Source organism: Nyctereutes procyonoides, unplaced genomic scaffold (genome assembly GCF_905146905.1).
Source record: "Nyctereutes procyonoides isolate TBG_1078 unplaced genomic scaffold, NYPRO_anot_genome, whole genome shotgun sequence".
NCBI classification, from domain to species: Eukaryota; Metazoa; Chordata; class Mammalia; order Carnivora; family Canidae; genus Nyctereutes; species Nyctereutes procyonoides.
This window is the reverse complement of record NW_026575128.1, coordinates 16427437-16453706: the sequence shown is the minus strand read 5'-3', so window position 1 is coordinate 16453706 and position 26270 is coordinate 16427437. Positions and strand designations below refer to the sequence as shown.

At 46.0% G+C, this 26270-nt stretch overlaps 1 protein-coding gene across 4 annotated transcripts in view; it reads left to right on the top strand.

Moving 5' to 3' along the window:
• Nucleotides 1-26270, top strand: part of ST3GAL3 (ST3 beta-galactoside alpha-2,3-sialyltransferase 3) — a 194103-nt gene that overhangs the window by 112542 nt on the left and 55291 nt on the right. For all 4 annotated transcript variants that reach the window (XM_055341757.1, XM_055341758.1, XM_055341755.1 and 1 more), the window contains one exon: nt 8276-8368. In XM_055341757.1, coding sequence (XP_055197732.1) covers nt 8276-8368 — 93 coding nt within the window. The remainder of the gene's footprint in view (nt 1-8275; nt 8369-26270) is intronic.

The following is a 26270-nucleotide window of genomic DNA, read 5'->3' as shown; positions in this document are numbered from 1 at the left end:
TTGAAAGCTAGAAAAAAAAAAAAAGCTGAAAGCTTTTCCTCTAAGATCAGGAACAAGACAAGGATGTCCACTCTCACCACTTTTATTCATCATAGTATTAGAAGTCTGAGCCAGAACAGGCAAGAAAAAGAAAGGCATCCAAATCAGAAAGGAAGAAGTGAAAGTATGTGTATTTGCAGATGGCATGATATATAGAGAAGATTTTAAAGACCACCAAAGACCATTAGAACTGATAAAAAGGATTCAGTAAAGTTGTGGGATATAAAGTCACTATGCAAAAATGAATTGCATTTTTATACAGCAGTAACTATCAGTAAGAGAAATTCCTTAAAATTCCATTTACAGGGGATCCCTGGGTGGCTCAGCGGTTTAGCATCTGCCTTTGGTCCAGGGCGCGATCCTGGAGTCCCGGGATCGAGTCCCACATCAGGCTCCTGGCATGGGCCTGCTTCTCCCTCCTCCTGTGTCTCTGCCCCCCCCCTCTATCATAAATAAATAAATATTTTTTTACAATTCCATTTACAGTTGCCTCAAAAAGAATAAAACCCCTAGAAATAAATTTAACCAAGGAGGTGAAAAACCTGTACACTGAGGACTATAAGACTTTGATGAAAGAAATTGAAGAAGACACAAATAAATGGAAAAATATTCCATGTTCTTGGATCGGAAGAATTAATATTGTTAAAATGTACATACCACTCAAAGCAATCTACAGATTCAATGCAATCCTTGTCAGAATTTATCATTTGAAATTTTATAGTGTTAAAAATAGAACACATCTTCCAACCATGTCTTCTCTTGGACTCTACACCCTGCATGCCTGGATCTCAGGGGTTTACTGCCTTAGAGAATTATTGTAAAGCTAAATGAAATAATTAGGTCAACTATTAGCATATGGTTTATGCTCAGTAAATGTTAGTTTCCCTGTTCTTCCCACTACCACCCTGAAAGAGGATGTGGTGTGTGTGTGTGTGTGTGTGTGTGTGTGTGTGTGTGTGTGTGTTTAAAGAAATGAAATGTAGGGCAGCCTGGTGACTCAGCGGTTTGGTGCCACCTTCGGCCCAGGGCCAGATCCTGGAGACCCAGAATCGAGTCCCATGTCGGGCTCCCTGCATGGAGCCTGCTTCTCTCTCTGCCTGTGCCTGTGTCTCTCTCCCTCTCTCTCTCTGTGGATCTCTCATGATTAAATAAATAAAATCTTTAAAAAAAAAAAAGAAATGAAATATAGAAACACAATTGAATTGGAGCATTTGCAACAGACCCCTGATGGAGAATCACTGTGAGCATTGCCTATACAGCTCAGGCTAAAGGACTTGCAAGAGCTTGCTGGAGAGGAGAGCATCCTCTTGGCCAAAATGAAACAAATGACATGATTCTGGAGACAAAGATAAACTGCAGTAGCATCAGGTCCAGAATCACTGATGGAATAGCAGAATGGCCTGGTTTGTTGAAAAGGTATTACAGTGCACAGTAAGTAGCAAGAGCTGAAAGGCAAGTCCTCTAGAGCTGAGAAATATCACAAATTCCAGATGTCTCAGATCAAGCAGTCTCTCTGCCTTAAAGCGATGAAAGAGACATAGGACAATGCTGCCAAGTTTATTATAGATCACCGTAAGTGGGGCAAAAACCGTATGGAAGCCCCAGCCTGCAGTGGAGTTCACAAGATGGGCTGGCAACCGCCAAGTGTGGGTGAATGAAGAGACTAACGATGCGAAGAGCCAGCAGATCTGTAATTATGAAGTCAGATGGAAGAGGCAGCCAGAGGAGACAGAAATTATCCTTAAGGAGAAGAATTTCATCTCAGAGCTTGAAAGGACCTATGGCCGTAGTTAGTAGCCTTTCTTTTGTTAGTCTACTTCAGAAAGAAATAAAAATGAAAATATTTAACAACAGAATAGGGTTACGAAAGCTAACCTAACCTGCATCTGCCATTTCCCAAGTCATGTTCCAGAAACAGATCTCTAGTAATTGGAGAAATGCATCTTCATCAGGGAAGTTAGAGAGGATAGCACTGAAGAAGCAGTGGTGGGACCAGCCCTGGGCTGAGGATTCTTATTGGTGTGTTCAGGCAGTTCCCTCTGACAATAATATTGGCTATCTCTGATTAAATTACTGTACTTGCTTGAAGGGACACTAATATTTATTAACACACTGCTTATCAAGCAGTGTGCCAGGTGTTACCTGCGTGGTCTTGTTTCATTGTGAAGACCAGTTCCTGAACTGGTGAACTAGGGGCTGAATGAATGAGGAGACAGCCAGGGGCTGATCTGATTTCAGACCTCTCTAAGAAGGTTCTAGAACTTAGATTATTGCTCACAAGATGCCCACCACTGGCCTGTAGAAGCCTAGGGAGAACCCTCAGAGTCCCATCTCCATTTCCCCCCAGCCATCACCATCTCTCCCTCACACTTTGTTAATTGTACTTCCAACCAGTCAAGGTAACCAGTTGAGTTCACTCCAACAAACGTTTTGTTGGGTGCTTACATACTCTATGCCATGCACCGTTCTGCTATGCACCATGCTTAGTTACCATGGTCTAGGAAAGAAGGATCATTTAAAAGGACAGTTTCTGTTCAGTGTAACCATCGCTGGGTCCCTAATCCCAGGCCAGTGTCTGGCACACAACAGCAAGACTGTTACAGTCACCATGTATTGAGAGAAAACTAAGTGCCAGGCATTATACTAAGCACTTTATTCTCTCTCTCTCTTTCTCTCTCTCTCTCACTCTCTCTCTCTCTCTCCTTTTTAAATGAGTAATTATAGCAATTTTATTCAAAATCACCCAAAACAGGAAGGAGCCAAGATATCTGTCAAGGTGAATGGATGCACAAAGTTTGGGGCATCCATACAATGAACTAATATTCAGTGATAAAAACAAATGAACTTTAGGCTACACAAAGACCTGGATGCAATTTATTTTTGGTTGTTTTGTTGTTTTGTTTTTGTGTTTATTTGTCATGTCTTTAAAAAAAATTTAATTCTAGTTAGTTAAAAGTACTTTATTCTCAACCTAACTTTCAATATGGTTGTATGAGTATCATCCCAGTTTTTAAAGATGTGGAAACAAAGGCACAGAGCAATTCAATAATGTGCCCAAAGTCGCACAGCTAGGAAGGGGTGGAGCCAGGACACAAATCCAAGCACAGTGACTTTTTTGCCTCTAAATGTTTTGTCGAGTGAATGCATGAATGAATGAACAAACGAATGAGAAGGAGGAAGAGAAGGAGACGGGAGAGAAAGAGAACATTGGAACAAGCAAGCTAAGGTGGAGCTGGCTGGGCGAAATGGGGTCTTCAGGCAGGTGGGTTGGTTCTGCTGGGGATGGGAATGGTGCTTAACCGAATGTTGCAAAGATGGCCATGGTGGAGGGTGAGCAGAGGAAGGCCAGCCCTCCTACTTTGTATTGGGTCCTTTTCTCCACCCCACCCCCACCCCCCTGCCACCTCCTCGAGGACATTTGTCCTACAACTGTCCCATCTCTGCCACATCAGGAGTTTCCCTCTTATTCCAACCAACTTAGAAACATGCTCAACTGTCTTTTAACCTCAAAAACATCTTTCCCTGCTTCCTCCCTCCAGCTGTTGCTCCATTTCTCTGTCTCCCTTTATAGCAAAAACCATGGTCTCTATTCGTGACCCCACTTCTTCTGTTTTCTCTTAAAGCCAATCAGCATTTCACCCCCACTCTCCAGTGAACCAGCTCTTGTCAAGGTCAGGAGTGACCTCCCCATTGCCAAAGACAGCTTTTAAGCCAGTGGCCACATGTTACCAGAGGCCCTCCAGTGTGTTGTTGCAGTTGGTTCCTCTGTCCTTCTTGGGACACTTCCTCACCTTTGGCAACTGACAGAGCACCTACTTACTCTCTCCAGAAGAGTATTCTGTCCCATGCACTGCCCCTTCCAGCCTCTCTCAGCCTCCTCACCTCCCAAACATTGATCCCTAAATGCTCCCTCCCACTGGCCATCATTCAGTGACCCTCTGCAAAGACAGGATCCAAACTGGAGCGAAGCATTCAGTCTCCGTGATCTGGATGCCTGCCTCTTCCACCTCATGGTTCACATAGCCTTTGTGTGGTGCTCTAGAGGACAGCCAGCCCCTCCAAGTGTGCTTTCTCACCACATCCTCCCAAGATCCCTGGGAATTAAGTGGTTCCCATTTGCAGATGAGGAAGCTTGAGAATCAGATTTTCCATTACTTGCCCAAGGTCACACAACGTGCCAGTGTCCTCTGTGAAAGTTTCTCATTCCAGATCCTATGCTCTTCCCATTTGCCACCCGTTGCCTGGCCTGATCCTTCAACCCCGTGCTCCTGGCTGCAGCAGCTGAGTGGAAGTGTGGTTCCTTCTCTTGGGTTCCAGTCTGTCTATCTGGATTTCCTCTTGAGTGCAGTGGTTCACACTCTTCACCCCAGGGGCTTGGTAGTCACGTTTGCAGGACAATGAGTGCTCTTACTGGTTGAAATGCTAAATCTCCCAAAATGAAAGGCCAGCTGGAGAGTATGAGAAGAACAAGGGCTGAATGATTTGATCAGACATCTGTGGGGCCCTCCTGGCATTTGGAGTGTGAGTGCCTTAGAGAAACTAACTATTCTGGCCTGAGGGAGTTGGCGACTGTTAATCTTGGTGGTTTTGACCGCTAACTGCCCCAGAGGTCCCAGCCTGCTGGATGACTCAGACTCCCCAACACTCCCCCTATTCTTCTCTCCCTGGGGTAGTCAGAGGCCATTGCTAAGGCATTTTAATTTGGTAATAACTTGACCTGGCCCACTGTCCCCCGGGCTGTATGTTTTAGGAATTACTGTTGCTTTCTCAATGGGGGGTTGATTTAGAGCTGCTCATCCTCCACATCTGGCTACCTTGCGCTCTCATGGGAAGAGCCTTCCTGGGTGGGTTCTGGCTTCCCCATGCCCCATCTGACCAGTGCCCCCTCTTCCCCATGAGAGATTACCTGAGTCCTCCGACCTTGGACTGCCTGTGGAGGCCGAGAAAAATTAAGGCCATTCCACCTTAAATTCAGTGTTAGCACAGGTACAGCCATCTCAGGCCCTGTGAATAAGAGCTGAACTTTACCTTACTTCAATTAAGCCCCATATTAGAATGAGAACAAAGCTCAGAATGTCCTCGGCAGGGAATCCCATATCAGAAAGACAACAGAGCTCAGAGAATCCCATATCAGATCTTAAGAGACTCCCCCACCCTTTGCTCCCATATTGGAATGGAAAAAGAAAAATTCCTCCACCCCTTCTGAAAATCCCCTAGACCAGCCCATAAAAAACCCTGCTGTAACCCACCTCGGGGTCAAAGTCCCTGCACCACGGTGTCGGGTACACTTGGACCCAAGCTCGAGCTTGCTAATAAACCCTCATGCGCTTGCATCGGTGTCGGCTCCTTGGTGGTTTCTCGGATTCGCAATCTTGGGCACAACACTGCCCATGGCCCTTAATCCTTGAAGCACCTTGCCACAGGTTGATGGTATAAACTGGAGAGAGGAAAGATGTGGCCACAGGCTTTTCTCTTGTTGTATATACATTTCTGTCTTCAATGTGAAACTTCTGGAATTCAGAAAGAACACAGAAACCCACAGTTAGAAGGCAGGCCCACAGATGGTGGGGGACTGGGAGACAGGGATATGAAGGACTCAGGACACCTCGGTGCTTGGGGCGTACTTTCAGAGCGCGGTGTGAGGCCTTCGTGGCCCTCTTCTCTGCCCCTCCCCACCAGCCCTCACCACTTCTGTGCTAGCCAAGGACTCCGTGCCTCCCTCTGTGATCCACACTGCACAAGTCTACCAAGGCTGCCACTTGACGAGCCTTCTGATCTTGGTTAGGTGTCTTCATTTTTCTGAGCTCATGTGTAAATTGATAACTCCTGGCCACCTACTCACATGGCTGCTGAAGAAGTAACGAAATCTATATTTCAGTCACCGTGCCCTGTCTGAGGGCTTCCCGCAAGTTCATGAATTGTCCCGAAGTTTTGTATTTTGTTTCGGAAATAACAGTTGTTTACATAAGAGAGTACTGTTACATAAATTCTCTTGTTAAACCTTTGACTTTATTTTTTTTAATTTTTATTTATTTATTTATGATAGTCACACACACACACAGAGAGAGAGAGAGAGGCAGAGACACAGGCAGAGGGAGAAGCAGGCTCCATGCACCGGGAGCCTGACGTGGGTTTTGATCCCGGGCCTCCAGGATCGCGCCCTGGGCCAAAGGCAGGCGCTAAACCGCTGTGCCACCCAGGGATCCCTACCTTTGACTTTCTTTTGCCTACCAAATAAAGTCTCTAACTCTGGCTTAGCCCTTGGCATTGGCATTTGCATTTCTGGCTTTACATTTCTTTGGTAAGAAAGACTTAAAAAAAAAAGTAGATTTCTAGAAGCAGGGACACAGGGATGCAGAAGAGTTTGTCTACATTGAGTGAGCAGTTACTCTGCGCAGGGCCCTGGGCTAGACCCGCAGGGGCACATGAGTGAATCACACAGACACATTGTGGTTTCTGGAGAGCCAGTGTGGGCGGCAGCCCCCTCCCCGCTGGCCCTGCCCCTGCCGCACCCAGTTCCTGCAGAAGGCAGCCCTGAGGGGAGACCTACCAGGGGGCCCCCGGTGCCGCAGAGCAGCATTGGCCGTGGGCCCAAGGGGGGGCAGGGGGATGGGCCCAGGGACTGGCACCCCGCCAGGGCTCCCTCAGGTGCCCCAGCACGCACGGCCTCCAGCCTCACAGCCCCTGCGTGTGTCCTGTTGTCCCAGCGTGCTTCTCTCCAGACTGCACTGGCAGGGGTTTGGGCCCATGGCAATGACTCCAGCCCCTCATCAAACACATAAGGACACTGACGCCCTAGTGACATGACTGTAGTCGCAGCCACAAAGCCAGGGCTAGAACACCCACGTCTTCAGAAAAACATTCCGCAGATGGTCAGCAAACACTCTGAACTGTGGGCTCCCCAGGTGGTCTTGTTTTTCAGGACAAGCGCAGTGAGACTGTATCAGAGTCATTTTGTTCCTTCAGAAAACTTTCTCGGCGTCTTCTGTGGGCCCATCTCTGTGCAAGGTCGTGGGGATGCAGGATCAGACCAGGCCCCGGCCGTGGGAATGCACAGTGTAGGGGGGCAGACATACTAGCGGCAATTACAGTAGCGTGTGGCAGCGCCTCTGGGCTGGGCCTGTAATGTGGGGGGCAGGGGCAAGGGCCATGGGGCACGGGGAGCCACTTAGCCCCACCTGAGGGTCAGGGCAGGACTCCAGTGAAGAAGGTTGAGATCTGAGCTCGGTTGCAAAGGACGCGTAGGCAGAGCCAGGTGGTGAGGGATAATGAAGAACATTCCAGGCAGAGAGGATAGGAGAGCAGGAGAACGTCTTCAACTAAACATCTAGTTGTTACAGCAACAGCCCCAACATTGTCTGACTCCGCTCAGGCACCTGAGAGTGGTTGCCACTGTGTGTGTGTGGAGAGAGCAGAGGCAGGCGTGGCCGGCGTGTCGGGTCCCCCGATGAGGCTTGGAAGGGCAGTGCCCGTGACTGTCAGAGCCTGGGCGGCTCTCTCCCTGGGTGTCCAGGCTCCATGTGCCTTGTCCAGGAGCCTGGACGGAGTTCCTCACGTCCTTGGTGTTGAGTTGAGCTTGCTGCAAGGAATCTGTGCAAAACCCAGTGAGTTCCTTTTACCAAATTCTTTTTTTTTTTTTTTTAAGATTTTTTTTCTTTTTTTTATTTGAGGGCAGCCCGGGTGGTTCAGTGGTTCAGCGCCGCCTTCAGTCCAGGGCATGATCCTGGAGACCCGGAATCGAGTCCCACGTCAGGCTCCCTACGTGGAGCCTGCTTCTCCCTCTGCCTGTGTCTCTGCCTCTCTCTTTCTGTGTCTCTCATGAATAAATACGTTAAATCTTAAAAAAAAAAAAAATTATTTATTTGAGAGAGAGAGAGAGATCAAGCAGCGGGAAGGGCAGAGGGAGAAGCAGGGAGCCCGGACCTGGGGCTGGATCCTGGGACTCTGGGATCATGACCTGAGCCCAAGGCAGACACCCAACTGACTGAGCCACCCAGGCGCCCCCTTTGACCTAATTCTACAGAGGGGCCTTGCTCATTTATCTACCTATTATTCCTTTAGGGTTTTTTGGTTTGGGATTTTTTTTCCCCCTGAACCCTTGTTGTGGAAAAGGGGCTGAAAGGCTGATTGTAGACAATGAAGCTTTATTCAAGCTCTTTACCTACAGCTCTTCAAGAATGAACACCACTGACTGCTCCATGCCCGGCAAGCTGTGACTTTCCTTCTCTCCCCATAGGCCTGCTGAGTTAGCCACCAAGTACGCAAACTTTTCAGAGGGAGCTTGCAAGCCTGGCTATGCTTCGGCCTTGATGACTGCCATCTTTCCCCGGTAAGTGCTTCTGTTTCTTTCCACCGCCCAGACGGCCTGGTCCGTGGCCCAGGAATCAGAACCCCAATGCTGCATAAGTGATGTGCTCTGAGCATGCGAGATTCTGTTGTAACTCACTCACTGTGTCCTTGAGTCCAGGGGTGCCTGGAAAGGACTTGTTTTGGGTTGGTTCCTACCTCAGTCCTGCTCTATGTCCTTGCTCTACCGTACTCTGTCCTGCCTCTGGGAGCTTACACCTGCCAGCCTGTTTCTTTGGAGGGGAGGGAACGGGTCGAACCTGTGTGGTTGCTCCTTGGAAGCCAGGTACCCGGAGTCAGCCAGACAAGGCTACCCAGCACAGAAGCTCCGAGCCGAGCTGTAGTATCAGAACTACCCGGCTTCAGGGACACATACCCAAATAAAGCAAGAAACAAAGAAGAGTTTCAGAGGCTGGCTGTTCCAGCACCTTCTCTCATTGTCCATCTTGCATTCTGGAGTTCCTGATTTCCTGATACTGGGCCTGCTGAAAGAAACTGTGCCAAACCCCGGGAGTTCCTTTTACACACTGCTGAGGGGCCTTGCTTACATATCTGCCTTTTCCTCTCGAGTTTTCTTTTTATTTTTTTCCTCTCGAGTTTTCTTTCCATGAAGCTGTAGTGTAGAGAAGGTCCTGACATGCCAGGATGGGTTTGTCTGCAGCCTGGAGTGCAATGAGACTGTCGGGGTCATTTTGTTCCTTCAGAAAGTTCTTGTAGTGTCTGACTTAGAGGGGCTGGAGGAAAGACTGCCCAGGAACCTCTGGGAGATGGGATGTAGGACTCAGACCGCAGAGGAGCCCTGGAAGTGGCCTCTTGGGGTGGGATCTGTTCACTGGGGGAACAGCTTGCATCCATGCCTGAGCAGGGTGAGGTTAGGGCACATAGTGTGCTTGCAGAGGAGTGTTGAGAAACAGCTTGCCTGAAAGTAAATCCAGAATATGTGGTTTTTATGCTTCTTTTTCTTTCTTTCTTTTCTTTCTTTCTTTCTTTCTTTCTTTCTTTCTTTCTTTCTTTCTTTCTTTCTTCTCTTTCTTTCTTTCTTTCTTTCTCTCTCTCTCTCTCTCTCTCTCTCTCTCTTTCTTTCTTTCTTTTTTTTAAAGATTTTATTTATTTGAGAGAGAAAGAGAGGGCATGAGCCAGGGGAGAGGCAGGAGAGGGACAAGCAGACTCCCCACTGAACAGGGAGCCTGATTCGGGGCTCGATCCCAGGACCCTGAGCCAAAGTCAGACTCTTAACCTATTGAGCCACCCAGGCACCCCACTCCTTTTCTTTTTCTAATGTGAGTGATCAAGCTTAGTTCCTTGTCAAAAACGGGGGTCTGCTGGCTGAATATCTGGTTTCCAGATAGGGATCTCTGTCTAAGTCTGCCTTCCAACTTGCTTCCAAATAACTTTCTTCCCCCAGCTATTTATTGAGCAGCTCTAAAGTATCTGGTGCTATGTTCCATGTCCTTATACATGTTTTCTAGGGCTTACTTGACTCAGTCCCCTGGACCAGATGCCTGTGAGTTTTCCTTGACCTGGATATAGATGTGGTTTGTTTTTTTGGCTTTTTCTAATTGAAAGTAATACAAGCATATGGTTAAATAATAACTGAAAATATGTAAAAGGGCATACACTCCTGCTCCAAATCCCTGCCCCAGAGACTGCCAGTAGTACCATAAATAGAAATATCACATACTTATTATTTTGTATCTTGTTTTTTATTCCTAACAATATATGTTGGAGATTATCCTCTTATCAGCATATATGATAATCTTATTTGTTTAATGATTGTGTAACATATGATTGTATGGATATATTATAATTTTTTTAAAGTAGGATTTATTGAAGCTTAATTTGCATACAAAATTTACTTTTTGGTGTAGTTGTAGGAGTTTTGCTAAATGCATACCTTTGAGCAACTACCACAGCAGTCCAATAGAACATTTCCGTCATCGGCTCCTGAAGGTTCCGTTGTGCTGCTTTGTAGTTAACCTCTCTCCTGACCCCCAGCCCCTGACAACCACTGATCATTTCCTGTTCCTGTAGTATTTTCAGAGTGTTATATTAATGGAATCATACAGTCGAAGCCTTTTGAGTGTACCTCTTTCATTTAGTAGAATGCATTTGAGATTCATATGTGTATCGTGTGTATCTGTTGTTCTTTTTTTTTTTAAAAGGTTTTATTTATTTGAGAGAGAGACAGCAAGAGAGAGCTTGAGCTGGGGATGACAGAGAAGACAGTAGTGGAAAGGGCAGAGACTTGAGTTGTGCACATCAAGCCCCCCGCCCCCTGCTGGGCCAGGAACTCCTTGAGGCTTGGGATCTTGTGTCGCCTGTATTTGCATTTCCTGGGCCCCAGTCACAGTATGCTGGGTACATACGCTGGTGTCCAGGAGGCACTTGAAACACACAGGGCTGGATATAGGCATCTTCTTTACCAGAGCTGCGTTCTGGTGTTCTTGGTCTTTTTTTTTTTTTTTTTTAAGATTTCATTCATTCATCATTGAGAGAGAGAGAAAAGAGAATGTGTGAGCACAAGTGGGGTGAGGGTCAAAGGGAGAAGCAAGCGCCCTGCTGAACAGGGAGCCCCATGTGGAGCTCCATCCCAGGACACTGGGATCATGACCTGAGCCAAAGGCAGATGCTTAACTGACTGAACCACACAGGTACCCCCAGTTGTTTCTTTTTATTGCTGAATAGTGTTCTGTTTTGGCATCAGGGTAATGCTGATATCATAGAACGAGTGAGAAAATACTCCTTCATCTGCAGTTTCCTGAAAGTTTTGTACAGAACTAGTACTGGTTTTATTTTATATTTATATTTTAAATGACTGATAGAATTTACCAGCAAAGATATCTAGGGCTACCTAGATTTGTATTAAGAAAATCCCTTTGGGACACCTGGGTGACTCAGGTGGTTGAGCTCCCAACTCTTGGTTTCAGCTCAGGTCATGATCTTGTGGGTCTTGAGATCGAGCCCTGAGCTCCACAGTCATTGGGAAGTCTGCTTGAGATTTTCTGTCCCTCTCCCTCCGTCCCTCCTCTCACTCACCCATGCTGTCTCTCAAATAAATAAATAAATCTTAGAAAAAAAAAATCCCGTCGTGGGAAGGCTTTTTAAATTAAGAATTACATTTCTAAAAAAAAAAAAAAAAAAGAATGAAGAATTTCATTTCCTTATTAGATCTAGAGCTTTCTTATTTGTATTCAGGTTTTCCTGTGTCTTCTTTGGTAGTTGTGCCAGACGAGGAATTTGTGGATTTCATTGAGTTGTTGAATGTATTGGCTTATTATTATGCTTAATATCGGTAATTTATGTATTTTCTCTTTTTTTCTTAGTCTTTCTGGTTAGAGGTTTATCATTTTTATTGATCTCATAGAACTAGCTTTTGGGTTCATTGTTTTTTCTCTTTTCATTTTTTCACTATGATCATTGTTTTCTGCTCTCACCTTTATTTTTTCCTACCATACGCTTTATTGGGGTTAAATTTGTTCTTCGTTAATTGAGATAGAAGTTAGGACCACTGATTTGATTTCTTGATTCCTTGATTTCGTGCTATAAATTTCCCTCTATAAACTGTATCAGCTACATCCCACAAATTTTGATATTATATTCTTATTTTCTTTGCGTTAAAGATATTTTCTAATTTCACTTGTGATTTCTACTTTGACCCATGGGTTCTTTTGAAGTGTTTTGCTTAATTTCCAAATATTTGAGGTTGTTCCAAGTATCTTTGTGTTACAGATACCTGGTTTACTTTTGTTGTAATCAGAATATTTTCTTGTATGATTTTAACACTTTCAAGTTGATTGAGACCTGAGTTGTGGGATAAACTATGGTCTGTTTTGATAAATATTCAGTGTGCATTTAAAGATTTTTCTGCAGTGATTGAGTAGTCTATAAATGGCAATTAGATTATACTGGTTGATTATTTCAAGTTTCCTACATCCTTACTGATTTTTCTGTCAGTTATTGACAAAGGGATGTTGAAGTCTTCATTTATTAGTTTTTGCTTCACATATTTTGAGGCTGTGCCACTAGTTTTTATACATTTAGGATTGTTATATTCCCTTGCTGTGAATAGATTCCTTCAATATTTTGAAATGTCCCTTCTTCTCTGGTATAATAATCTCTGTTCTGAAATCTTCTTTGTTTGATACTTATGTAACTACTCCAGCCTTTTTAGAGTTAGCTTCATTGTGCTTGATGTTTCCCCATACTTTTACTATTGTGTGTTTGCGGGGGCAGCATATGTTTTTGTTTACCCTTGAGCCTCAGAGAAGTTGGTTCTCAGGGCTGGTTTAATTCAGAACTGGTCTTCTTATGTTTAAATATATGTGTCTTTATAATTATTATCATTTTTTTAAGATTTTATTTATTCATGAGAGACAGAGAGAGAGAGAGAGAGAGAGAGAGAGAGGCAGAGACATAGGCAGAGGGAGGAGCAGGCTCCACACAGGGAGCCTGATGTGGGACTTGATCCTGGGACCCCAGGATCATGCCCTGGGCCAAAGGCAGGCACTAAACCACTGAGCCACCCAGGCATCCCGTGTCTTTATAATTAAAGTGGGTTTCTTGTAGACAGCACATAGTCGAGTCTTGCTTTTTTTATCCAACCTGGCAATGTCTGCCTTTTATTGCAGTGCTTATACCATTTACTTTTAATGTAGTCATCAATATGGTTGGATTTAAATCTACTGTCTTGATACCCATTTTCTGTTCTTTTTTTCTTTCCTTTTCTGCCTCCTTTTGGACTAATTGAATGTGTGTTTTATGGCTTCAATTTACCCATACTGTTGACTTGTTAGCTATACCTCTTTGTTTTATATTTTTCATGATTGTTCTAGTGTTTACAATCTGTCTTTAATTTTTTTTTTAAGATTTTATTTATTTGAGAGAGAGAAAGCATGAGCAGGGGGAGAGGCAGAGGGAGAAGCAGACTCTCTGCTGAGAGCTCGATACAGGGCTTGATCTCAGGGTTGATGATGTCATGATCCCAGATCATGACTTGAGCTGAAGGCAGACACTTAACCGACTGAGCCACCCAAGCAATCCTGTAATCTACTCTAATATAATATTCCAGGACTTCATCTAGAGTTTAAGAACCTTACAACAGTATAGTTCCATTACCCACCCCCCATCCTTTGTGCTATTTTTGTCATACATTTTACATTTATGTATTATAAATCCATGTGACATTGTTCTTATTTATTTTTGTTTTAAATAGTCAGCTATTTAAAGTGATTTAGAAATGAACTGGAAAATGCAGCCTGCGGAGTGGGAGAAGATATTTCCAAATCATACATCTGATGTGGAGTTATATTTAGAATATATGAAGAACTACAGCTCAACACCTATCAACAACAACAAAACAGTCGATTAAAAAATGGGCAAAAGATTTGAATAGGTACTTCTCCAAAGAAGATATACAAAGGACCCAACAAACACAACATCACTAATCACTAGGGAATGCAAATCAAAAACATAGTGAGCTACCATCTCACCCCCATTGAGATGGTTGCTATCCAGAGAGAGAGAGAGAAGAAAGGAAGAAAGGAAGGATAGACAGACAGAAAGAGAAAAACGTGTTGATGAAGACAACAAAGAAATCGGAACCCTTGTGCATTGTTGATCAGAATGTAAAATGAGGGGCACCTGCATGCCTCAGTCAGTTGAGCATCTGCCTTCAGCTAGGGTCATGGTCCCGGGGTCCCGAGGTCCCGAGGTCCCGAGGTCCTGGGATTGAGCCCTGCATTGGGCTTCCTCCTTGGCGAGGAGCCTGCTTCTCCCTCTCCCTCTGCCTGCCACTCCCTCTGCTAGTGCTTTCTCTCTGTCAAATAAATAAATAAAATCTTAAAAAAAAAAAAAAAGAATGTAAAATGGTCCAGTCAGTTTGGGAACAGTATGGTAATTCCTCAGAAAAATTGAAAATGGAATGACTCTGTGACCCAGCAATTCCATTTCTGGGTATATACCCAAAAGAAATGAAAGCAGGGTCCTAAATTGATATTTGTACACCCATGTTCATAGCAGCATTATTTTACAATAGCCAAAGCAGTCCAAGTGTCTATCGAGAGATGGAAGGATAAACAAAATATGGTACATTCATGCAGTGGAGCATTATTTAGCCTGAAAAAGAAAGGAAATTTTAATATGCTGCAACATGTGTGAACTTTGAGGACATTATGCAAAGTGAAATAAGCCAGTCATAGAAAAATACCTTTGATTCCACTTATATGCTACATAGAGTAGTCAAATTCATAGAGACAGAAAACAGAATCATGGTTGCCAGCAACTGGGGGTTATGACCCCTATTTTTTGGCTATTTCTATTCCTTGCCTGGTAATTTTTTATTAGATTCCAAACATTGCAAAGTTTAAATTTTTCTGTGCTAGATTTTGTCATATTCTTTTAAAGAGTGCTAGATTTTGCTTGGGCATGGGGTTGAGTTACTTGGAATCAGTTGTAGCCTTGTGATGCTGCCTTTTCACACCACTAGTGCAGGTTGTGAGTGGTCTTTTGTCTGGGGCTAATTTATCCTTATTTCTCATGTGGTACCATTCTGAGGATTTGACCCATTCCTTGTGCTTTATGAGATATTTCCACTATGATGGACTTATTTCCACTTGGGTTTGTGTGAACACTAACACTTCCCAGCCCTGTATGAGCATCAGGAATTGCTTCCTGGTGGTTTTCCCTCAGCCTCAGAGTTTCCTCTCACATATTCAGATGAGTGCTTGGCCAAAGATCTAAGGGAACCCCTTTGCAGATCTCTAGAGCTTTCTATACAGCTCTATCTTCTATCCTAGTCTTCTCCACAAATTCTAGCCTCTTTGGTCTTCTAAACTGTGACCTGTTTTCTCAACTCAGAAAGACCATTGCCCCTTGTAGTGGTCTGAAATTGTTGTGTGTGTGTGTGTGTGTGGTTTTTTTTTTTTTTTCACATATTTTAGCTTGTTTTCTAGTTGTTAAAGGTAAGAGGTTAAACCTCATCCCTGTTATTCCATCATGGCTAGAAACAGAAGTCCCTTATTCTGTTTTACATGGCATTTGGTTGTACAGATGTATAATAGTTTAGTTAGGTGATTACCTATTGATGGGCATTTAGGTAATTTCTCATCTTTACTATTACAAATTACATCATTTGCTATTACTATTACATCATTGAATAATCTTCTCTGTGCATCACTTCCTACACATTTAAGATCATCGAGAATAAAGAATAATATTTCTGGATCACAATTATAAGCATTTGAAACTTTGAAAGTTCCTGGTGGATTGCCTTCTGCAAGCAGTTTTTGGATTTACATCTGCACATAGTAGTCTGTGAAGGTGCCTCCTTCTATGCTTTCTTCAGGTACTTTTATAACTTTATTATTTATATTTGAATTATTAATCCATCTGGGTTTTTGTTTGGTTTTGTGTTTGTGGTGTTAGGAGTGATGTTGTAATTTAGGTTTGTTTACTTTTTTCCCTTGTGGGTAGTTACCTTTTGTTTTGTTTTGAGAGAGAGAGAGAGAGAGAGAGAGAGAGATAACAACAGAGATAGTGAGAGAGCACAAGTGGGAAGGTGAGGGAGAAGGCTCTCTGCTAAGCAGAGCTCCATTCCAGGATCCTGGGATCATGACTTGAGACAAAGGCTGATGTTTAACTGACTGAGCCACCCAGGCACACTGTAGCTAGCTAGCATTTCTTGATTATTTTGACCAAATGTACTAAGTAAAATCAGGATTTTGATTTTTATAGCATCAACATTTTGACACAGAAGGTCTTAATGCAGTTTTGATGTGTTAGTTTTGACACAGTCTAATAAAAATAAACCATAAATCTTTATCTTTTTTTTTTTCCCACTGAGTGCTCTGTGAAACATACATTCTTACTCTATTTCTAAGCCTTGCTCCTTGTGGAGCCCACCCAGTCACTGACTCTCACACTGGGGTACATATGGAGGAGCAGGCGGTGGTAATGGAAGGGATGCCAATGTGCCAGCCTGTTCTGCCTACAGAGTCCTGCTTCTCAGGAAGCCAGCTTGTTCCCTTTTTCACCCTTTGTGCTGTCTGCTGGGAAGTCTGCCTTTCTTTTCCTGAGACTTGCCTGCTTGGAGACATCTTCTTCTAATGAGAGAGACAGGGAAGAGGGGAGAATAAGGTCCAAAGGAACTCAGATTTATTGAGCATCTGCTCTGCTCTGAGCAGTGTTGGTCTCACGGAAGGGGAAGCCTTCTCTGACTGACCTCCATCTCTCTGCACGCACTCAGTTATTCTTTCCTCAACCTATACCACCACAGTGTCACCTACATAGCTCTGTCATTGTACTTAAAATTATTTATTGATATTTCTTTCATAGTAGACTGTGAACTTCTCAGCATAGAGACGTGCTCTTGTCCATGGCTGCCAACACTTAACATAGAGCCTTTAACACTTAGTAGGCATTTAATATTTGTTCTATGAGTGGATATTAATTTCTGACCATAGGAGATGGAGAGGCTTAAGGTGTGAGGGATGTTGGTAAAATACTCTTCTAATGGAAAGAGTGAAGAAAATAATTTTTTTGATGTAGAAAATTTATTATTTTGTCATATACTAATACATGAGATGGGAAAGAGATGAGATTTGGAGACAGAAAGTTCTCACAAATTTCTCACTTAACATACTGTGTGATTTTGGAAAAGTCTGGGCATTACTTATCTCATTAGTCAAGAGAATGAAATGAGATGATCTATTTTGGGGCTACAAATGTTGATCATTCCAGAAAATTTTAATGTTAGATACTTACTGAGTGAATTCTGTTTTCTCAATGACTTTTATTATGATCGGATAAGTTTTTTTTTTTTTTTTTTTTCAGGAAGGAAGCTCCCAGAATAGATCATGATAAATATTTAAAATGTAATTTTTAGGGGTGGAGTGAAGGAGTGTAAGCTTTTAAAGCAAAAAGTATAGCTGATGAAACCTTAATTGACACTCTCCATTTTCCTGGCAATACTTTGCTACCTACTTTTGAATCACTTTTTGTGCTTTGGTGAAAGATTGATTTCTTTTTACTTATTTATTTATTTTAGAGGGGAGAGAGAGAGAATCTTAAGCAGGCTCCACACCTAGTATGGAGCCCAATGTGGGGCTCCATCTCATGACTCTGAGATCATGGCCTGAGGCAAAATCAAGTCAGATACTTAACTAACTAAGCCACCCAGGCAGACCTTGGTGAAAGATTTAATTTAATGTCTTTTAGATGGTGGCCAGTGGAGCCACTTAGCATGGGGAGCAGGCATAGCATCTACAGGCTAAGTGTGGGTCAAGCAGTTTCAGCAGAAAGCAGAATCCAAGCCCAGGCTGTGGCTATGCTGCAGAGCTAGACAGCAGCAGCAGTGATAGCTAATACTTCTCAGTGTGCCAGGTCTTCTGCTGAGACCTTTTCCTATCTTATCTGGTTTAATCCTCCCAACAATCTTATGAGATAGGTGTTGTCATTGAGCCAGTTTTAAGCATGAGAAGTGGAGGTGGAGAGAATCGATCAATTTGCTTAAAGTCATAAAGATTGGAAGCGATGAAGCTGAGTTTCGAACCCAAGCACCACAGAGCCCTCCAGCTTACCTGCCACGTGCTGCTTCCTCTCCTAGAGGCTGTCTCATGGATAGGCTGGCTAGTAGCCATAGTATAGAAGTCTACCAGGTGTCTGGTGGTGGCTGATGAAATACTGGTGTAGAAATTGCCTTCTTGTCCATTTCTACAGAGGAAAACCTCCCTTCTCTTGAGATCCACTTGGCTTTACAAAGGCCAAGGAGCACGGTGTCTATCTGTGACTGTGTGTATCTGTGATTTTCATACCATTAAGGAATTATTGCCATGGTCCAAGCTGGTTGAATTCCTGAGAATCTAGGGATGGCCTTTGAAACCATGCCGAGCTCTCTGAGGCAGGAAGTCTGGAATATTGACAGAATCCCAGCTGTGTGTTTTGGGACCCTTGTGTGAGAAGGCAGAGGAGACCTACTGCACTGCCTTCGGGGGGTTTGAAAGCTTATGGGCTCCTGGCCAGGGTAATGTGGTATCCCCATATCCCAAAGATCCTCCCTCTCTGCTCTTCCAAGAAGGATCCTGGGATTCTTATCACTGCAATACCAGAGAGGGATGGTAAGATTGAAAGTCATCCTAACTAAGCTTTGTCCTAAATTATAGAGGAGAATAGAGTACCATCCACTTCTACAAAATTATGGTCCTTCCAGACTAAGAGCAAGTTGAGTACCTCCCAACCAAGAGTGTGCAGAGACTCATTACAATTGCTTTTTCCACTCCCACCACTTCCCTCCCTGAAATGTTCTTGCTCAGATCACTTGAAAGGACTAACTGACAAACCCAAGGGTAGAGCTTCTCTTTTTCTGACCTCTCTGAAGTATTTGGCAGTATTGATCTCTTCCTCCATTTTGAAACTCTCTCCTCTCAGTAATTCTTTGGCCAAACTCCCTTCTAGTTCTCCTCCTGCTTCTCTGATTGTTCCTTTTCAGTCCCTCTTCAGCCTTCTTCTTTTGTGCCCACCTTTAAATGCTTATGTGGGCCAGGGCTCAGTTACGGTCCTCTTCACTTCTTACTTGGCTGTTATCAGCTAACACCTATGTGCCAATGACTCTCAGCTCCTGATCTCTGGACCCAGATACCCAACTTCCAGCTGGACAGCTCCACTTGGATGACTCAAGGATCTCAAACTCAATGTGACCAACTCACTGAATTTCTATTAAATCTAATCAGCCCCTATTGCCTATTTCAGTAAATGACACCAATATCTACCTGAGAGTGTTGCCTGAGCCAGAAATCTGAGAGTTCTTCTTTCTCCTTCTCTCAACCAAATATCCAGTTAGTCACTGAGTCCTGACACTTCTGTCCTCTATAATATCTCTTCTCTGAGGTCAATCCTTTCTTGTGCCCTGGCTCTTCAACCTCTCCTGGATCTTGGACCTAAAGACCCAGGAACCTGGATCTTCATTCTCTTTACTGTCTCCTTCATACCGGTATTTAATCATACTGAGGTCTCTGGTTTCCCTTAAAAAGTTGCCATGTTGGGCGCCTGGGTTGCTCGGTTGGTAGAACGTCTGACTCTTGGTGTCAGCTCAGGTCATGATCTTGTGAGTTGTAGGCCCACCCCGGCAGCAGATTCTGTACTCAGCTGAGGGTCTGCTTAAAGATTCTCTCCCTCTACCCCTGTCCCCATTAGCACTGTCTCTTTAAAATAAATAAATAAATAAATCTTAAAAAAAAAAAAGAGTAGTTGCCACATTGACTCTACTATCCTTTAAACCTAATGATAATAGCTACCATTTCATTTGTTCAGCAGATGTTTTTTGAGCACCTCCTGGGTGCTAGATCCTTCTCCAGGTGCTAGAGCCTCAGCATGGTATAAGATACATGTAATCCATCCCTCAGAGGCCTTACTTTCCATTGGCAGACATACACAGCCTGTGTGTATAAAAGGTCACACAGTTTTACTACGTACCAGCCACTGTGCTAAACATTGTATATTCATTACTTGATTTATTCTGTGCAGTGACCCTTTGGAATAAGTGTTGTTTAGCTATAGCTTGGCCACAGTCACAGTAGTACAGAGCCAGGAATCAAAGTCACCCACCCTACCTTATGTCCTGAGTCTTGGCTGTGAACCATGAGCCTGTAGGGGAATGTAAATTCCATTTATTTATTTATTTATTTATTTATTTATTTATTTATTTATTTATCTTCCTTCCTTCCTTCCTTCCTTCCTTCCTTCCTTCCTTCCTTCCTTTAATTGGAGAGTGTTTTAAATATTTTCAGTGGGTACCCCTGCAAGGAAATCCCTGGGGGCTGGGCCTTTCTGGGAGGTGCAGAGCACTCAGGAACTCAGGCTTCTCTGCGTAGTGCCCAAGGGTCTTTTTTTTTTTTTTTAAAGATCTTATTTATTTATTCATAGACACAGAGAGAGAGACAGAGACACAGGCAGAGGAAGAGAAGCAGGCTCCATGCGGGGAGCCCAATGCGGGACTCGATCCTAGGTCTCCAGGATCACACCCCAGGCTGCAGGCGGCGCCAAACCGCTGCGCCACTGGGGCTGTCCAGTGCCCAAGGGTCTACAGCCCTGCAGGTTCTAGACAGGCTAAACAGCTGGCCTTGACTTGGGCTCCAGCCTGAAGCTAAAGGAGTTGCCACCTGTGTCCTCTTGGTTTCTCCGCTGGCAGTTTTTTCTTCATGTATTCGCTGTTTCGGTTGTTCTGACCTCTGGAAACCAGTCCATGATCTGCTTTTAAATTAACACTGCTCCTGTCTCAGCCTCCCCTTTACGCCACCCCCAGCCCTGTCTTCCCCGCCTTGTGCCTTAGAGCTGGGCATTCCATCTCCTTCCTCTTTGCTCTGTACACTAACCATTATAGGTGAGTCTGTGGTAAATGGCCAGAAGTTGTTTTCCATGGAAAAATTTCCTTCCCTACATGATTGGGGACCCCTACCTACTTCTTTGAACTGGTGAACATTGCAGAAAACCTGTTGGTTTTTTCCTGGCTCTAAATTCATCTGCTACAGATGTGGGGCTAGGCCTCGGTCTGCTGCCTGCCCCTGATGATGTCGGTGTGTCCATCTGCCAGATTCAGGACCTGAGGAGCCATGTGTGTCTTGCCTCTCTCCAACTTCTCCAGAAGGCGAATGCTGGGCAAAACCCTTGGGCATCAATCAGGAAGCTTGTTGTGTGCTATGGAATCAAAAGCGATGTGACCTGGTCTGCCACCAGATTTCTGAGAAATTGGTAATAAAGTGTTAGAAATGTCTGTAGCAACTAGAGTAAGTTTATGCCAAGTGAATCTAATCATTTAAAAATTGAGCTTATGTTTTATACGTATTTTAACTTTTCTAGTAATTCATTTTATTTATTTTTTCAAAGATCTTATTTATTCATGAGAGACACAGTGAGAGAGAGAGAGACAGACAGAGACAGAGACAGAGAAGCAGGCAGAGGGAGAAGCAGGCTCCATGCAGGGAGCCCGATGTGGGACTCAATCCCAGGACTCCAGGATCATGTCCTGAGCCAAAGGCAGATGCTGAACCACTGAGCCACCCAGGTGTCCCTATTTCTTTATTTTAAAGAGATTTTTATTTATTTGAGAGAGTGAGAGAGAGAACATAGAGAGAGAAGCAGACTCCCTGCTGGGCAGAGAGCCCAATGAGGGGCTGGATCCCAGGACCTTGAGATCATGCTCTGAGCCTAAGGCAGATGCTTAACCAACTCAGCCACCCAGGCACCCTTATTTTTTTTTAAGGGTGAAAAAAAATTTTTTTGTTTATGAGAGGGAGGGAGGGAGGAAGGGAGGGAAAAAGAGAGAGAGAGAGAGAGCATGAGCAGGGGGAAGGGCAGAGTGAGAGAGAGAAGCAGACTCCCCTTTGAGCAGAGAGCCCGACTCAGGGCTTAATTCTCGGGCCCTGAGATCATGACCTGCGCCAACAGACACTTAACCGACTGAGCCATCCAGGAGCCCTTATTTTTATTTTTTTAAGTAGACTCCACACCTAGCGAGGAGCCCAGTGCCCAGTGCGGGGCTTGAACTCACGCCCCTGAGATCAAGACCTGAGCCGAAATCAACAGTATCATGCTGTAACAGACTGGTGGTTTCAAAAGCAAAACAAACTGTTGCTTCTTCCCAGATGGCTTGAGAAGCACCAGTGTGTAGTGGTAAGAGCCCAGGGAGGAAGGCAGGGTGGCTGAAACTCTGGACCTCCCTCCTTCGTCTGTACCTCCTAACCTCAGGATTAAGGGGGGCAGCACACACACGCAGACACAGACACACACGCAGACACAGATCCGCAGCAATATGCACTCTGAGAGCGGTGAAGACAGAGGCCTGTGCAGGCACAGAGGAGGCCCTTAGGTGGGGAGAGCTGGCGAGAGATGAGTGAGGGGAGTTCCTGGTGCAGGTGACACCTGAGCTGTGCCTGGAAGGATGCAAGGTCGAACACACCGAACACACTGGTGTGGAGCAGCTTCCCCCCTTGCAGACCGAGCTCCAGGCTCTGCGGGGCAGCAGGAATCCTCGAGGTACTTAGCAGCGCAGTCCCTGGTGAGAGCAGGCAGGCAGGCCGCATTCCTGCGGTAGTTGAGGATTGATCTTGTCAGATTAGCAGCTTTGCTTTTCTTGGTTGAGGTACAAGATCCCCACATGGGGAGCTGTGCTGCTCGTGAAGAGCAAAAGCTGGTGAAAGCACAAAACGTGATCCTGGCCCTTCTCCCAAGCCGAGAGGCTCGGGCCAGGAACAGCCCTGCAGGGCTCATCTCTCTGGCTCTGCAGCGAGAGGGAGGGTTCTCGTCCCAGCTCCACTCACACACAACCCAGGGCAGAATGTGGGCCGAGAGGCGGTGCTGGGGTGTAGAGGACTGGACCTGCCCTTCCTACCCTGGCTGGATTTCAGGGAGCAGGGATGGTCACTGTGTGACTGGCCCCCTCAAAGTAAATAGCCAGAGGTAGAGGGGAGAAGCAGTGCTGAAGACTGACCTCCCCCAGGCGGAGGCAGGACACCAGCCTGTGCCGCCTGCGTGTCACGACAGCCTTCTTTTAAAAAAAAAAAAAAAAAAAAAAAAAAAGATTTTATTTGTTTATTTGAGAGAGAGCATGAACAGAGGGGAGGGGCAGAGGGAGACAGGGAAGCAGGCTCCCCCCTGAGCAGGGAGCCTCATGCGGGGCTCAATTCCAGGCCCTGGGTTCAGGACCTAAGCGAAAGGCAGACACTTACTGAGTGTCTTACTGAGCCACCCAGGCACCCCTGTCACGAGATCTTTCTACTCTCTGCCCCTTTGCCATGTGGGGAGTCCAGGCCTAGGCAAATGAAGTAGCCAGAGGGAAGCCATAGCCCCGCACAGCAGGAGTTCAGTGAATTGCTCAGGGGAGAGGCCTGGTCCAGAGGAACAATTTGAAGGTGATTTATATATGAACCTTGGAAGGTGGACAAGATTGTCCGAGATGGTGTGGAGGGTATCGGGCAACATGGTCTCTGCTCTGCGGAGACCCTGATGGGGATAATACCAGCCTGGCTCCTGGCAGCATCACGAAAGCAGGTCTGTTGACAGCAGACCCCCAGACATCTCTGGGCCTTTTGTGTTGGGACAGACCCATCCTCCTTCCCTGCATTCCGGGGGCCTAGCATAGGGAAGTTTCCTGCGGCAGGAGCACTTGAGAACACACAGTTTGAAAACAGATGGCTGGAAAAAACAAAAGGATGCTTTGCACTCTGCTGCTCAGCCTCTCAAGAAGGGGGGTCTAGGCCAGTGGCTGGCTGCAGAGCTTGCCGGGGAAGCATACCCCCAAATGGAACAAGACCCCCATACAGGGCCTGGGACCTGGATGCAGAAACGAGCTCCGTGGAGCCTAATTAGTGATGGCTCTGTGCTTGCTGCCCATGCTGACCTTGCTTCCATGGATTAAGGGGAGGCTGTGATCAGTGCAGTTCCGGCCAGTGAAGGGCTGTCTCCACCTGAGTCCCGCTCTCCCCCCACCCTCATCCTGCACACCCCCAGGACCTGCAAAGGGTATTAAGGGCAGCACCCTGCCCAGCTGTGTGTTTGCCCATAGGACCCTCTCTAAGCTGCTATCTGCACCTGTGCCTTTCTCTTCCTGCTCACAAGCTAACACATGCTCAAGTGCCCCTGAAATCCAGGTCCTTTCCCTTCCTCAGTGGACTTGGCTCTACTCTGCCCCTACCTCTGGGGGAGGAAGCAACAAGAATGACCGCTGGTTTGATTAGGTCCTGGGAGCTAATGTGGTTCCGCTGATGATAAGAAGCCTTCAGAAGCAATGACCTTTTTAAAAAAAAATATGGCCAGTGGCTTTCTCTGGTGGAGCCAGTCCTGCTGGCAGCCTTGTCCTCTTGAAGTTGAGTGAAGAGCAGTGCAAGAGGTGGAAGGCCAGAGCACCACAAACCCTGTCCCCGGTTTTCGAGGCTGTAGGGAAGGACTGCTCATCCAGGACCATGGGGCCTTTGACCCAGCCCTGTCTCCAGTGGCCTCCAGCAAAGTCCCTGACCCTCATGGAAATGCATTCCTTTGCTGCTCAGATTATCAGGAAGAAACCAAGGGTTCGGGGCCTCCCATCTGTTCTGGGGCTCACTCAAAGACTCTGTGAAGGAGCGCTTGCTCAAGGAAGAGAGGAAGGACTATTCTCAGTGCTGCCTCCGGAGCCCAGGGGCCCACCCCTGTGAGCAGCAGCTCTCGTCCTTGTCCAGCCATGAGCCCTTGCCAGCAGGGGCCTGGGAGGCTGGATGCAGCAGAGAGAGGAGGCCAAGAAGACGGGCTCCATGGCTGCAGCCCCCACGCTCCCTGTAGCCAGAGGTTGCCTGTTTTCCTCCCAGGCCATGACTGAACTGAACTGCTTGCTGTATTTCAGCCCTTTTCCTGAGCGTTGGCCTGGATTTCAGGAAGCAGAGGGCTTTATAGCTGGGATGCGGTGGTCCCACCGTAGCCAGACTGTCATCGCCTGGTGCTGGAGTGAAGTTGGTTAGCGACCTTAGGAGGGGGCGTCTTTGCCATCTGACCTCACCACTGCGTCAGTGATCCCTTGAGGTCCGGGCCTTGTCAGTGACTGTGCCACGTTCACGGCATCTCATCTTAACAGAGACTGAACAGGGCCTGGGGATCCCCGTACTTAGGCTGCGCCAGTGAAAAGAGCTTGGTTTGGGTATCAAGCAAACCTGGGTTTGAATCCCAGCTCTGCCACTCAGCTCGCTGTGTGCCCTTGGACAAGTTTCACAGTCGTGCCAGTTTCGGCTCCCTCATCTGCCGCGGGGGCACGCAGTCCTGTAACAGGAGGACTCCACGTCCGTGAGGCTTGGGCCTGGTGCTGGCCGTCACGGCAGCAAGCAGCTGGTGTGGGCACACCCGGCCCGTGGTGGTAACTGTTGCTGCTGCGCTGTCCTCACACCCTGGATGCTTCAGCTCTCCCAGAGCCCTTCCAGTAACATATCTCGGCTGGGAGCCGTCAGGACTTGTCCCGACTGTGTATACAAACCCAGGTGATTGGCATTTGTTGATACAGGAATGCCTCCACGGATCGGGAAGTATGGCTTTGGGCAACTCCAGCCACACAGGATGCAACTGATAACTTGTAATTTAATCAAAAGGCTTCTCAGAGCTGTCGGGAGCACCAGGGAACTGCTGCCTCCTGGAACCATAACCCTCGGGTGGCCTTGCCCTATGGAGCCGTAGCCTTTTTCACCTTTGTGCTGTGCGCATCTCCTGCAACCTGGAACGCTCTCCTGCAAATTTTCTGCCTTCAGAACCACTCCTTTCACTTCAGGAAGCAGTCCGAATGTCGCCTGGGTCAGCGCAGGTTAATCTCTACTCCAAGAGCTGCTTGTGGCAGCTTCTCCCGCCAAAGGGGCCTGGACTAGGTGTGCTCTCAGCCTGGGGGGCTGGCCACATGCACCTGCTATCTGGAGGGTCCCTCCTCACGGCCTCCACCTCTCAAACTCCAACTCACATGTCACCTCCTCTGTGACAAGCTCTTCCCTGGATCTCCAGGCAGAGTTGGTTTGGGGCTCCCATGGCTTTGTGTGTCTTTGCAACACTTCACACATCGTTTCGTAGTTTTCTCTTGGGTCCTCCACTAATCCTCGTCTCATTTTCACCTTTAATCCACTCTGTGCCACCACTTAGCTGGGAATGAATCGGGGACAGCTTCCCCTGCCTTTTTCCGTCCTCAGCACAGCTGTCACAGTTAGCTTTGGCTCGGAGAGGGAAATGGAAGCAAGGGAATCCTGCCGATCTTTTTGTGCTACATCCAGACCCATTGTGTCACTGGACCCAGTGCTCTGGGCTTCCGTCTCAGCAGCCACACTGCCAGCATCAGTAGTGGGAAGAGTCTAAAATGATTTTAAGAATATATTAATTTCTAGATAATTCCCCCCCTC